Raw genomic sequence first — 13,475 nt, 5'->3', positions numbered from 1 at the left:
GTTGCCTTTTTCAACGTTCCTACTGTATTTGATGAACACATTAATAAGAACAGTTCCATACCATTAGCTTGGGCTTCCATATATGCTTCCTCAGTCTGTATAAGTTTCGCTATATTCTTGGTGCTTTACCTGCAAGGCTGCAAATTGCAAGCTTTTTACCTTTGTAACCATGAGATGAGAAGAAGACATTTAGAAGTCTTTAGTTTTTGTACATTGTTAGATATATTACTCAAAGTCACCATGACATTAAAAAAAAACAGAGTTCGATCTCATGTGTAGCAACAAAAAGAGAGATTAGTACATACTAGAGCCATTATAAGATCTCTCGGTTGCATTTAATTAGCTGGAAACACTTTAGTTGCAGCGACTTGAACCATTAACAGAGATATCTTCAAGCTGCCTTCCCCTAGAGGACCGAGCCTTGGGATCTTCTTCTTTCTCTTTAACAAAGGAGAGAAAGGAGTGGATACGTGCGGATGGTGAGATTCTTCTCCTGATAGACCCCTCTGCTTCTTCAGGATATTGTTTTCCGAACTGACGTATCATCAACACTGTATACACTGCAAGAGCAAGCACGCATGCCACTCCACACACCACAAACAATCCCCAAAAGCTCTTAAGCTCCAGCCTATCCACTTCTATCTCTGCGCCTTGCAGAGAGCATGCTTTCCTCAGCAACCATTTGTCCCGAATTCTCTGCATATCTCCATTTTCTGATAGCTGCAAAATTGCCGCAGACACATCCACTGCCAAAGGCGAGTTACGCGGAAATGCCTGAACAGTAGGAAAGACAAAAATACATATCATCATCAGTTCATCACTATCACTTTATCAAATTCAGAAATATATTGCAGGCTACTCTTTGTCATTAAACAAGTAGGGAGATGTTTTATATGCAGTGACAACATACTCAGAACGATACTCACAAATCCCCATCCGTTTTTTGTGAACTCTTTACCAACTATGCCAAACTCACATCTGTTTGAAAGGAAAAGCTCTATGTAAGCACGTTCATCAACAACAGCAGCAACACCACCTTTTCCTGGACCATCTCTCAAGGCTTTATCATATTCCTCTGGAGAGCTAAGAGGGACAAGTCTTGACTCATGTATACTGAGTTCGTGGACCAGATAGTCTCTGACAAAGGAGCCTTTTGGATACCCAATAGGATCATGGTTTGCTTGCAAAGTTTCTATGCCTTTAATTGGCGAAGACAGCTGATGAACTGTGAGGATTGATGTGAGGCTCGCGGTATAACTAGAGTTGATTATGAGAACCACGAATAGCCAAATTATCAGCACTATTCTTCCAAGACTGCTGGTGGTAGTCTCTCCTATATAAATTCAGCAGAGAACATTGGACACCATCTTTGCCAGTTTAAGAATGGAAAACAATTAAACACTTACTATGCGAGAAGAAGAGAGTTGAAAAGCTGAACCTGCAAAACAGCGAAATATTTCAGAGAAAAAAACTGAAAATATTGTAGAGTGTTTGGAATAGAGTTCGTCCAGTTGGAGCTTGTTCTGCTTTCACCAGAAAGTTGTGATAAATTGTCTACAAGGAGGGCCTCGAAACTCGTCATTGTGTTTGTGCTCCAGACACCAAATAACAGCACCGACAATGAGGAAAGACGCAGCTGTAATAAGCCACATCTGGGGTGTGAACGGCCTTAAGAACGCCATAGCACTGGAACCCAACTTCCGAACAGGAGCCACAACCACTAGCCCTGACTCCACATACGGCTGAGTAAAATCTGCCATTTTGGTTCGCTCTGTTATGATGGTAATATCACCAACACCTGCATCGTAGACCTGTGTAAAAAATAGTTTGATCCACAAAACATGTAAAAATACAACCACCAACAGAGGCAGCAACAGAACAGGTTCTACAAAAGTGATTTTGCACTCACCCCAGTCGTTATCAAGCGGACAAGCTCAGAGTTACTTGGATTGTCATGTCCATTCCCAAAAGCTACAAGCTCAAACGGGACTGCATAAGGTAATAAATTGAGAGCAGCAGTGAAGACATCAACACAGAAGCCAGTGATCATCCCGTTGCTTTTAACTGAGACAACCTCTTCGGACCTGTAACGATTTGGAACTCCTATCCTCAAATGCCTACCATTGTTCGAGAACACCCATCCACGGGGAACTTTTGTTGTCTGTCCTGGCCAAACAACACTATGAAGCTTCTGTCCTGAAAAAGATGTGTTCTGCCGCTCGTCAGCCGGCACCACAGACAAGCCTAAATGATTAGACCAGTAACCTATTGTCCTGTACCCAGTGCCAATGACATTAAGCACATCAAATTCTGGGTTTACAAGGTTCCGGTCTCTAGTAAACTTCATCCTACCGGTTAAGCCAATTCTATCAACCTGTAAGATGCTCTCAAGAAACATCTTTCCTCCATCAAAGACTTTCAGAGCATCAAGGTGCAAGTTTCCACCCACAAGCTCAGATAGAATCGGATTCTTCGAAAAGGAAACGTTTCCGCCTTTTTGGAAGAAATCTTCAATGGCTTGAGCAAGGAGCCAGACAGTGTCATAAGCATACAGTCCATAAGTGCTCAGTCCAACACGTGTTAAGTTACGCCACCTTTGAACAAAATTCTGCTTCATGATAGAGTTGGGAGTGTGCGGGCGTAGCGCAATGACCCCTTGAATGTTATTTATGGTGTCCAATGGCAGAGGAGAGTCTGTGTCTATGATTGTAGAAAGCCAGTTGGTAGCAATCCACACATAACCAGTGCTCATCATACCAAGATTCTGAGCTACATTGAACAATTCTAGGCCCCAGATGAAAGAAGCGTGAATGACAATGATCCTTGACTCACTCAAAGCTACCTTAATCAGCAAGTCGGTGATGTTCTCTCTGGTAGGTCCTGGGGGCAAAGCTGCTTTGTATGATATTCTGCAGCGCTTCTCTGCTAACCTGTCTCCCAAGGAAGCTATCCCATTTCGGCCATAATCATCATCGCCGTATATGGCTACCACCTCTCTCCAACCATAGAATTGAACAATGTCTGCTATGGCGGCCATCTGGAAAAGATCATTATGTGCGGTTCTGATGAAGAAAGGGAACTGTAGAGGAGACATAGTAGGGTCTGTGGCAGAGAAGGATAGTATTGGAACTTTTAGCTCTGTTGCAACATGAGCTACTACACGTGCGGTTGTTGATCTCTGAGGGCCAATTATGGCCACTGTCTCAGACTCCATGAAATGTAGAGCTGTTAATATGATACATAAAACCAATCAGTCAGATAGCTGACATGAGGATACTTACATATTGACATATTGTAGTATCAGAAACTAAAGTAGACAGCGGAAGACATAAAAATGAATCAGCGAGCATAAAAAGTTGATTCAAAGGTAAGGAAGAATTGAAGAGAAGACACTTTTTGCATTAAACACGACCAAGAAATAAAAAGGAAATGATTGAACTTTCTACAGAAAAGCACATAATAATGATTCAACAATCACAGAGCAGTGTCACTTACGTTCCATGATGCTCATGAATCCATTGAATTTTGTGTCATGCATGATGATCCGAAGTGTAGTGGTGTTAAGAATGCTGGGGCTAGCATTTACGTCCTCAACAGCAGCATCCATAGCAACTTTGATGACTTTACCGATGAGAGAATTGAATGTGAAAACCGCGCCAATGTTCACAGCTTTGGGTCTAGCAGAGGCAACTTTGGTTAGACCATGTAAAGGAACTGCATAGCAAATGATGAGCATAAGCAAAACCCACTTCATCTTCTCAATTTCCGCAGCTTCCTGTTTCACAAAGTGCAAAAAGATTGGAAGGTCAAGACATGGAGTCACTGAAATTAACCACCATTACGAAGCAAAATATAATCAGAAATGGAATGTTGAGAGAAGAGATATGCTTGACCTGTCACTCTCTCATTATGCGTGAGGGAATGGTGGAGCAAGTAATCGAGTGCCCATTATAGTGGAGATCCACTTTATGTAATGGTGTTCAACAGATTCAACTCTCACTTACTTATATCCTTCATCTTTCCACAACCCACTCTCAATATCATATGATTACTTCCTCGTCAAAGTGAGAAGCTCCTTCAAATACCAAACATACCACTCAGATGTTAGATACATAGAAAAATCTCAGCTTTTGCGAATTAGAGTTAGTGCACAACAAAAAAAAACTTCTCAAGTCAACACCTTTTGCTTTCTAAACCCTAAAAAGCGAGTGTTTTTCAATTGTTTATTGGCTAATTGTAGTAAGATAGATACCAAAGATTCACAAAAAAAAAAATCTAATCTAATTAGAAAGACACAAAAAAATAAAAGTGGGAGAAGCAATGGAAACAGAGACAGAGATGAAAGTGTACCATTAGGTTGTGGGAAATTATTCAAAGTCTGATCATGACTCCACTGCGTTCAGATGCCGACGACGCCAAAAAGAATTTGGGGTTGCTTGAGAATAAAACCCAGACACAACCTTCATCTTTCGCTCAAGCTTTTGTGTACAGTACTGCACTATGTTACTAGGAAGATATTTAAGAGACGAAACGAAACTAATGTAAAAGATTTAACCTTTATGTCCAATCACACAACACTCAGTTAATTCATTCAAGGGCATTAGGATCAAAGATTTAACCTTTATGTCCAATCACACAACGCTCTATAATTGATCATTTGAATAGGTAGATTTCAGATTTTCAGTTTGTAGTGTTGTAGTGTAGTGTTTGAAACTTTACAATTAAAGGTAAAGAAGACTATTAGAGAGTAGAGATAATAGAACACATCATAATCATCCATTAATCGACATGATGATTATTATTTACAAACAGTTTTGAACTTTGATCTCAATTTTTATCAACAAAGAGGTATTATATAGTTACGTACTAGAGCTGGAAACACTTTAGTTGCAGCCACTCGGACCACTGACAGAGATATCTTCAGGCTGCCTCTCCCTAGATGACATAGCCTTGGCGTCTTTTTCTTTCTATCTCACAAAGGAGAGAAAGGCGTGGATGCTTCTTCTAGCGGTCAACCCCTCTCTTCAGGACGTTGACGTATCATCAACACTGTATACACCGCAACAGCAAGAACGCATGTCCCTCCACACATCACAAACAATCCCCAAAAGCTACTAAGCTCCAGCCTATGTACTTTTATCTCTGCCCCTTGCAGAGAGCAAGCTTTCCTCAGCAACCATTTGTCTCTTATTCTCTGCATATCTCCATTTTCTGATAGCTGCAGAATCGCCACAGAGACGTCCACAGCCAAAGGCGAGTTACGCGGAAATGCCTGAACAGTGACAAATATGTATCATCACTATCACGTTATCAAATTCTATATATATATTCTACAGGCTACTGTTTGTCCTTGAGAATTGTTTAAATTCAGTACTCAGAAAGATACTCACAAATCCCCATCCGTGTTGTGTGAACTCTCGACCAACTATGCCGAATTCACATCTGTTTGAGAGGAAAAGCTCTATGTAAGCACGTTCATCGACAATAGCAGCAACACCACCTTTTCCTGGACCACTTCTTAAGGCATTATCATATTCCTCTGGAGACACGAGAGGGACAAGTCTTGATTCATGGATACTGAGTTCGTTAATCAGATAATCTCTGACAAAGGAGCCTTTTGGATACCCAATAGGATCATGGTTTGTTTGCAAAGTTTCTATGCCTTTGATTGGCGAAGACAGCTGATGGACTGTGAGGATTGACGTGAGGCTCGCAGTATAACTTGAGTTGATTATGAGAACCAAGAATAGCCATAGTATCAAAACTATTCTTCCAAGGTTGGTGGTGGTAGTTTCTCCTGCAAAAAGTCAGCAGAGAACATTGGACACCTTGCCAGTTTTTAAAATGGAAAGCAACAGCGAAAAAAAGAAGGGGGCATGAAGGAGCACACTTACTATGCGAAAAGAAAAGAGTTGAAAAGCTGAACCTGCAAGACAGCAAAATATTTCAGAGAAAAGACCTGAAACAATTGTATAGTGTTTGGAATTGAGTACGTCCAGTTCAAGCTTATTCTATTCACCAGAAACTAGTCATGACTTGTCTACGAGGAGGGCCTCGAAACTGGTCATTCTGTTTGTGCTCCAGACACCAAATGACAGCACCGACTATGGGGAAAGACGCAGCTGCAATAAGCCACATCTGAGGTGTGAACGGCCTCAAGAACGCCATAGCACTGGAACCCAACTTCCAAACAGGAGCCACCACCACTAACCCCGACTCCACATACGGCTGAGTAAAATCTGCCATTTTGGTTCTCTCTGTTATAATGGTGATATCACCAACACCTGCATCATAGACCTGTGAAAAAGATGTTTGAGCCACAAAATATGTAATTAAAAAACCATCAAACAGAGCGATCATCAAAACAAGTTTTAAAAGAGTGCTTATGTGCTCACCCCAGCTGATATCAAGCGCACTAGCTCAGAGTTATTTGGATTGTCATGACCACTCCCAAAAGTTACAAGCTCAAACGGGACTGCATAAGGTAATAAGTTGAGAGCAGCAATGAAGACATCAACACAGAAGCCAGAGATCATCCCGTTGGTTTTGACTGAGACAACCTCTTCGAACTTGTAACGTTTTGGAACTCCAATCCTCAAACGCCTTCCATTGTTCGGGAACACCCATCCACGGGGAACTTTTGTTGTCTGTCCCGGCCAGACAACACTATGAAGCTTCAGTCCTGAAAAAGATGTGTTGTCTAGCTCGTCAGCCGGCGTCACAGACAAGCCTATATTATTATACCAGTAACCAATGGTCCTGTAACCAGTGCCAATGACATTAAGCACATCAAATGCTGGATTTACAAGGTTCCTGTCTCTAGTAAACTTCATCCTACCGGTTAAGCCAATTCTATCAACCTGTAAGATGCTCTCAAGAAACATCTTTCCTCCATCAAAGACTTTCAGAGCATCAAGGTGCAATTTTCCACCCACAAGCTCAGATGTAATAGGATTTTTCGAAAAGGAAACGATTCCACCTTTTTGGTAGAAATCATCAATGGCGTGAGCAAGCAGCCATACAGTATCATAAGCATACATTCCATAAGTGTTCAGTCCGAGATGAGTTAAATTATGCCACCTTTGAACGAAGTTCTTCTTCATGATAGAGTTGGGAGTGTGCAGGCGCACGGCAATGACCCCTTGAATGTTATTTATTGTGTCCAATGGCAGAGGAGAGTCTGTATCTATGATTGTAGAGAGCCAGTTGGTAGCAATCCACACGTAACCAGTGCCCATCATACCAAGATTCTGAGCCACATCGAACAACTCTAGGCCCCAGATGAAAGAAGCGTGAACGACAATGACCCGTGACTCACTCAATGCTACCTTAACCAACAAGTCAGTGATGTTCTCTTTGGTAGGTTTGGGGGGCAAAGCTGCTCTGTATGAGATTCTGCAGCGCTTCTTCGCCAATTTCTCGCCCAAAGCAGCTACCCCGTTTTGGCCATAATCATCATCCCCGTATATTGCTATCACCTCTCTCCAGCCATAGAAGTGAACAATGTCTGCAATGGCGGCCATCTGGAAGACATCATTCTGTGAAGTTCTGATGAAGAAAGGGAACTGCAGAGGAGACATAGCAGGGTCAGTGGCAGTGAAGGATAGTATAGGAACGTTTAGTTCTGTTGCAATGTGAGCTACTACACGGGCAGTTGTTGATCTCTGAGGGACAATTATGGCCACTGTCTCGGACTCCATGAACCGTAGAGCTTTTAATGTGAAACATAGACCAATCAGTCAGGAAACCGAATACCAGAATTTAGACATGAGAATACTTACATGCTGTAGTATTAGAAACTTAACTAGACAGCAGAACCATCCAAGACAGAAAAATGAATCAGCTATAATAAAACGGATGAAATCAAAGTTAAAGACGATTAGAAGAGACGGTTTTGATTATCCATGACCAAAGTAAAGAAAGGAAATGATAAAACTTTTAACCGACAAACACAAAATCATCATCCAACAATCCCAGAGCAGTCTCACTTACGTTCTAAGAAGCTCATGAATCCATTGAATTTTGTGTCATGCATGATGATCTTGAGTAAAGTATTGTTAAGAACGCTAGGGCTAGCATTTATGTCTTCAACAGCAGCATCCATAGCAACTTTGACGACTCTACCGATGTGAGAATTGAATGTGAAAACCGAGCCGATGTTCAGAACTTGGGGTCTCGCAGAGACATTTGTGGTGAGTCCTTGTAAAGGAACTGCACGGCAGATGATGATCATAAGCAGAAACCGCTTCATCTTCTCAAATTCAGCAGCTTCCTGTTTCACAACGTAAAAAGAGATGAAGGTCAAGTTATGGAGTCACTTAAACGACGACCATTACACTTAAATAACCACTAATACAAAGCAAACATGATCAGAACTGAAAGCAGTGATGCAATGTTGAGGGAACGAGATATGCTAGACCTGTCACTTTTTCATTAAGCGTTAGGAATTGGTAGAGCGAGTAATTGTACAACATCAAACTTTCATAATCCTCTGTTTATTAGAAAGAAACAAAACAAATTGGAGAAGCAATGGAAAGAGAGACAGAGATGAAGGTGTACCATTAGAGTTCTGGAAATTGATATAAAGGCTGATCAAAACTCCACCGATGCCGACGTTAAGAAATGGGTCTGCTAAAGAATAAAACCCAGACACAACCTTCATTATTCTATGTGTTTACACAAGCTTGTGTTTACACTACTCTATGTTAGGGGAAGGAAACGGAAAGAACGGGAAACGAATAAACGAATAATTTTACTATTTAACTTTAGTGGAATGTGAAGCACGTGTGGCAGCCAGAGAGCTACTTGGTGAGTAAAATAAAGGGGGAAGAAGGAAGAAAGGTATTTTATATACATATAAGAGAGCTANGAATGTGAAAACCGAGCCGATGTTCAGAACTTGGGGTCTCGCAGAGACATTTGTGGTGAGTCCTTGTAAAGGAACTGCACGGCAGATGATGATCATAAACAGAAACCGCTTCATCTTCTCAAATTCAGCAGCTTCCTGTTTCACAACGTAAAAAGAGATGAAGGTCAAGTTATGGAGTCACTTAAACGACGACCATTACACTTAAATAACCACTAATACAAAGCAAACATGATCAGAACTGAAAGCAGTGATGCAATGTTGAGGGAACGAGATATGCTAGACCTGTCACTTTTTCATTAAGCGTTAGGAATTGGTAGAGCGAGTAATTGTACAACATCAAACTTTCATAATCCTCTGTTTATTAGAAAGAAACAAAACAAATTGGAGAAGCAATGGAAAGAGAGACAGAGATGAAGGTGTACCATTAGAGTTCTGGAAATTGATATAAAGGCTGATCAAAACTCCACCGATGCCGACGTTAAGAAATGGGTCTGCTAAAGAATAAAACCCAGACACAACCTTCATTATTCTATGTGTTTACACAAGCTTGTGTTTACACTACTCTATGTTAGGGGAAGGAAACGGAAAGAACGGGAAACGAATAAACGAATAATTTTACTATTTAACTTTAGTGGAATGTGAAGCACGTGTGGCAGCCAGAGAGCTACTTGGTGAGTAAAATAAAGGGGGAAGAAGGAAGAAAGGTATTTTATATACATATAAGAGAGCTATTTGGTCGGAATCTGGAAATGGCAGCGGAAGTTTCTCCGATGATTAACACTTTGGAGGTTGCAGATGACATAATGGCGAATCTCAGCTCCTCAGACAAGCCTCCAGGGAATCTCTCTGCCACGTGAGCTACTACACGGGTGAATTTTGAGGGCCAATTATGGCTCCATGAACTGTAGTGCACTAGTGCTTCCAATATGAAACATAAACCAATCAGTCAGTAAACCGAATATGGACATGAGGATGCTTACATGCTGTAGTACTAGAAACTAAAGTAAATAGCGGAACCATCCAAGCACGGAAATAAATCAGCAAGCGTAGTAAATATAAAAAGACTGATTTAACTATCGATGAACGAAACATACAAAAAGGAGCAGTCACACATAATAATCATCCAGCAATCACAGAGCAGTCTCACTTACGTTCCATGATGGTCCAGGTCCTGAATGGAGTGGTCGTAAGAACGCTGAGGGTAGCATTTCCACCTTCAAAAGCAGAATCCAACGTGAAAGGAAAGAAGGTCAAGTTATGGAGTCACTAAAATGACCACCATACAAAGCAAATCAAACCATAATCAGAACTTTACTAATGAATGGAATGTTGAGAGAAGAGATATGCTTCACCTTTCGCTTTCTCATCAAGGGTGAGGGAACGGTAAGTAATTGAGAGTGCCCATCCATTGTAGTAGGTGCAAAGTGGAGATCGTGTTCACAGATTCTCACTCACTCATATCCATCTATCTCAGTGGAACCATCAATTCATCTTTCCAAATCAAAGTCGGAAGCTCCTTCAAATACCAAACAGCTACGTGAAAATCTCAACTTTAACGCAATCGAGTTGTGCGCCATAAACAAACCTTTAAAGTCAATACCTTTCTCAGTTTTTTTTGTTTGTTTTTAATTTGTACTTTAAAGTCAACACCTTTTGCTATCTAAAATAACCCTACAAAAGGCGAGCTTTTGCAATTGTTTAATGGCTAATTGTACTAGGAAAGAGACCCAAATTCACAAAAAAAAAAAAAAAAATGTTGTAATCCTCTGTAAATTAGAAATAAACAAACAAAAATCGGAGAAGCAATGTAAAAGAGAGAGACCGAGATAGAAGAGTACTATTAGGGTTCTGGAAAACGAACTGGTCAAAACTCCACCACGATCCAATGCCAATTACGCCAAGAAGAAATGGGTTTGCTTGAGAGAGTAAGACCCAGACTAAAGCCTTCATCTTTTCGCTCAAAGCAACACAGTACACTGCTCTGTGTTGGGGATGCAGAGGGAGGAGGAGACGGCAGAAGAATATGAAGGAAACTAATAAAAAAAATTATTGAAAAATATTAAAAAATGGAATTGAAAGCACACGTGGCAGCCAGAGAGCTAACTGGCGAGTAAAATAAGGAGGAAGGAAAGAATAAAAATGCTATTTTTATACTTACTATTTAAAAAAGAGATGATTTTGATTTTGACAAAAAAAGAAAGCTTTTGATCGGAATCTGGAAAAAAATGGCACCGGTGACTGAAGTTTCTCCGATGATTAACACTTTGGATGTTACAGATGACAAAATGGCTAACCTCAGCTCCTCTGGCAAGCCTCCTAGGAACAACATCTCTGCAATGCGCCATTGCAATAGCACTGCTTGGTTGATCGATTCCGTTGGTTCATTCTCTTCTTTGCTTTTTTTTTCTTTTTCTTTTCATAATCTTGATTCCGTTGGTGATTGTATTTACGCGATCACAAACAGATCAGACGTGAATCTTTTGGAAATCGGATCTCATTGGATCTTTTGTTTAGCTTACATTATCAAAATTAATGATTGTTCTTAGGAAGGAGATGAGAGATTTGGTGCAAAATCTCCTGAAGGAGTAAACTCAACGTTCCAGCCTGTGTTCAGATCTGGAAGCTGGTCTGATAAAGGACCGAAGCAATCTATGGAAGATGAATTCATTTGTGTGGATGATCTCACTGAGCATATTGGTTCATCCACTGGAGCTTTCTATGGGGTATATATATATATAAAGATCTGTATCATCATCAAATTCCAAAATATGCTCTGTTTTTTTTTTTAAATGTGGTTGTGGTTATGAAAAGGTGTTTGATGGACATGGAGGTGTTGATGCTGCATCATTCACAAAGGATAACATTATGAAGCTTGTAATGGAAGACAAACATTTCCCAACCAGCACTAAGAAGGCAACAAGGAGTGCTTTTGTCAAGACTGATCATGCTTTAGCTGATGCTTCTTGTCTCGATAGATCATCTGGCACAACTGCACTCACTGCTCTCATCTTGGACAAGACCATGTTGATTGCGAATGCTGGTGACTCCAGAGCGGTGTTGGGGAAACGTGGCAGAGCCATTGAGCTGTCAAAAGACCACAAGCCGAACTGTACTTCTGAGCGGCTACGTATTGAGAAGCTTGGTGGTGTTATCTATGATGGTTATCTTAACGGGCAGCTCTCTGTGGCTCGAGCTTTAGGAGATTGGCACATTAAGGGAGCTAAAGGTTCACTATGTCCTCTTAGCTGTGAGCCTGAGCTGGAGGAGATTGTGCTGACTGAGGAGGATGAGTTTCTTATAATGGGATGTGATGGACTCTGGGATGTGATGAGCAGCCAGTGTGCTGTGACAATGGTGAGAAGGGAGCTGATGCAGCATAATGATCCTGAGAAATGCTCTCAAGCTCTGGTCAAGGAGGCACTTCAACGCAACAGCTGCGACAATCTTACTGTAGTTGTTGTCTGTTTCTCGCTCGAACCGCCACCTCGGATTGAGATCCCTAAGTCGCATAAGAGGAGGAGCATCTCTGCGGAGGGGTTGGATCTCCTCAAAGGCGTTTTGAACGAGTTGTGAAGGAAACTGAGCAAGTTAAGAGAAAAGGTAAGAGAGTTGCTTTTATTCTTTTTTTGTTTCCTCTTTTGATAGGAAAGTCAGAGATAAGAGAGGTTGTGTGCTTNATTCCGTTGGTGATTGTATTTACGCGATCACAAACAGATCAGACGTGAATCTTTTGGAAATCGGATCTCATTGGATCTTTTGTTTAGCTTACATTATCAAAATTAATGATTGTTCTTAGGAAGGAGATGAGAGATTTGGTGCAAAATCTCCTGAAGGAGTAAACTCAACGTTCCAGCCTGTGTTCAGATCTGGAAGCTGGTCTGATAAAGGACCGAAGCAATCTATGGAAGATGAATTCATTTGTGTGGATGATCTCACTGAGCATATTGGTTCATCCACTGGAGCTTTCTATGGGGTATATATATATATAAAGATCTGTATCATCATCAAATTCCAAAATATGCTCTGTTTTTTTTTTTAAATGTGGTTGTGGTTATGAAAAGGTGTTTGATGGACATGGAGGTGTTGATGCTGCATCATTCACAAAGGATAACATTATGAAGCTTGTAATGGAAGACAAACATTTCCCAACCAGCACTAAGAAGGCAACAAGGAGTGCTTTTGTCAAGACTGATCATGCTTTAGCTGATGCTTCTTGTCTCGATAGATCATCTGGCACAACTGCACTCACTGCTCTCATCTTGGACAAGACCATGTTGATTGCGAATGCTGGTGACTCCAGAGCGGTGTTGGGGAAACGTGGCAGAGCCATTGAGCTGTCAAAAGATCACAAGCCGAACTGTACTTCTGAGCGGCTACGTATTGAGAAGCTTGGTGGTGTTATCTATGATGGTTATCTTAACGGGCAGCTCTCTGTGGCTCGAGCTTTAGGAGATTGGCACATTAAGGGAGCTAAAGGTTCACTATGTCCTCTTAGCTGTGAGCCTGAGCTGGAGGAGATTGTGCTGACTGAGGAGGATGAGTTTCTTATAATGGGATGTGATGGACTCTGGGATGTGATGAGCAGCCAGTGTGCTGTGACAATGGT

The 13,475-nt window shown here is 41.2% G+C and overlaps 3 protein-coding genes across 8 annotated transcripts in view; 2 read left to right on the top strand and 1 right to left on the bottom strand.

The window, feature by feature from the left end:
• LOC104791384 (glutamate receptor 3.6-like) lies at window positions 22–10,914 on the bottom strand. 6 transcript variants are annotated; one of them, XM_010517258.2, is made up of 11 exons: window positions 10,692–10,902; window positions 10,222–10,385; window positions 10,021–10,083; window positions 9,292–9,787; window positions 8,874–9,004; window positions 7,993–8,141; window positions 6,396–7,711; window positions 6,020–6,297; window positions 5,895–5,926; window positions 5,391–5,797; window positions 4,755–5,272 (listed from the first exon to the last, which is right to left on the bottom strand). In XM_010517258.2, the coding sequence occupies exons 4-11, from the start codon at window positions 9,292–9,294 to the stop codon at window positions 5,012–5,014; spliced, it is 2,577 nt and encodes an 858-aa protein (XP_010515560.1). In that variant the 5' UTR covers window positions 9,295–9,787; window positions 10,021–10,083; window positions 10,222–10,385; window positions 10,692–10,902; the 3' UTR covers window positions 4,755–5,011. The 6 variants fall into 6 exon arrangements, with proteins under 6 accessions (XP_010515557.1, XP_019082458.1, XP_010515556.1 ...); XM_010517255.2 differs by lacking the exons at window positions 4,755–5,272; window positions 5,391–5,797; window positions 5,895–5,926; ... (6 more) ...; window positions 10,222–10,385; window positions 10,692–10,902 and adding exons at window positions 22–137; window positions 306–774; window positions 927–1,333; ... (4 more) ...; window positions 3,894–4,075; window positions 4,351–4,540; XM_019226913.1 differs by lacking the exons at window positions 4,755–5,272; window positions 5,391–5,797; window positions 5,895–5,926; ... (3 more) ...; window positions 8,874–9,004; window positions 9,292–9,787 and adding exons at window positions 176–774; window positions 927–1,333; window positions 1,407–1,438; window positions 1,534–1,811; window positions 1,910–3,217 and having other exon boundaries at window positions 10,692–10,914.
• LOC104791382 (probable protein phosphatase 2C 47) overlaps window positions 11,042–13,475 on the top strand; it is a 4,147-nt gene continuing 1,713 nt past the window's right edge. Inside the window, exons 1-3 of the mRNA XM_010517252.2 lie at window positions 11,042–11,244; window positions 11,416–11,592; window positions 11,681–12,534. Of these exons, the coding sequence (XP_010515554.1) occupies window positions 11,095–11,244; window positions 11,416–11,592; window positions 11,681–12,442 (1,089 nt within the window). The 5' untranslated portion in view covers window positions 11,042–11,094 and the 3' untranslated portion in view covers window positions 12,443–12,534. The remainder of the gene's footprint in view (window positions 11,245–11,415; window positions 11,593–11,680; window positions 12,535–13,475) is intronic.
• Window positions 12,666–13,475, top strand: part of LOC104699072 (probable protein phosphatase 2C 47) — a gene marked incomplete at its 5' end in the record, with an annotated part of 2,523 nt that continues 1,713 nt past the window's right edge. Inside the window, 2 exons of the mRNA XM_019246359.1 lie at window positions 12,666–12,842; window positions 12,931–13,473. Coding sequence (XP_019101904.1) covers window positions 12,666–12,842; window positions 12,931–13,473 — 720 coding nt within the window. The remainder of the gene's footprint in view (window positions 12,843–12,930; window positions 13,474–13,475) is intronic.

Source organism: Camelina sativa, chromosome 6, assembly GCF_000633955.1.
Source record: "Camelina sativa cultivar DH55 chromosome 6, Cs, whole genome shotgun sequence".
In the NCBI taxonomy this organism is placed as follows: Eukaryota; Viridiplantae; Streptophyta; class Magnoliopsida; order Brassicales; family Brassicaceae; genus Camelina; species Camelina sativa.
This window is presented reverse-complemented; position numbering and strand designations above follow the sequence as displayed.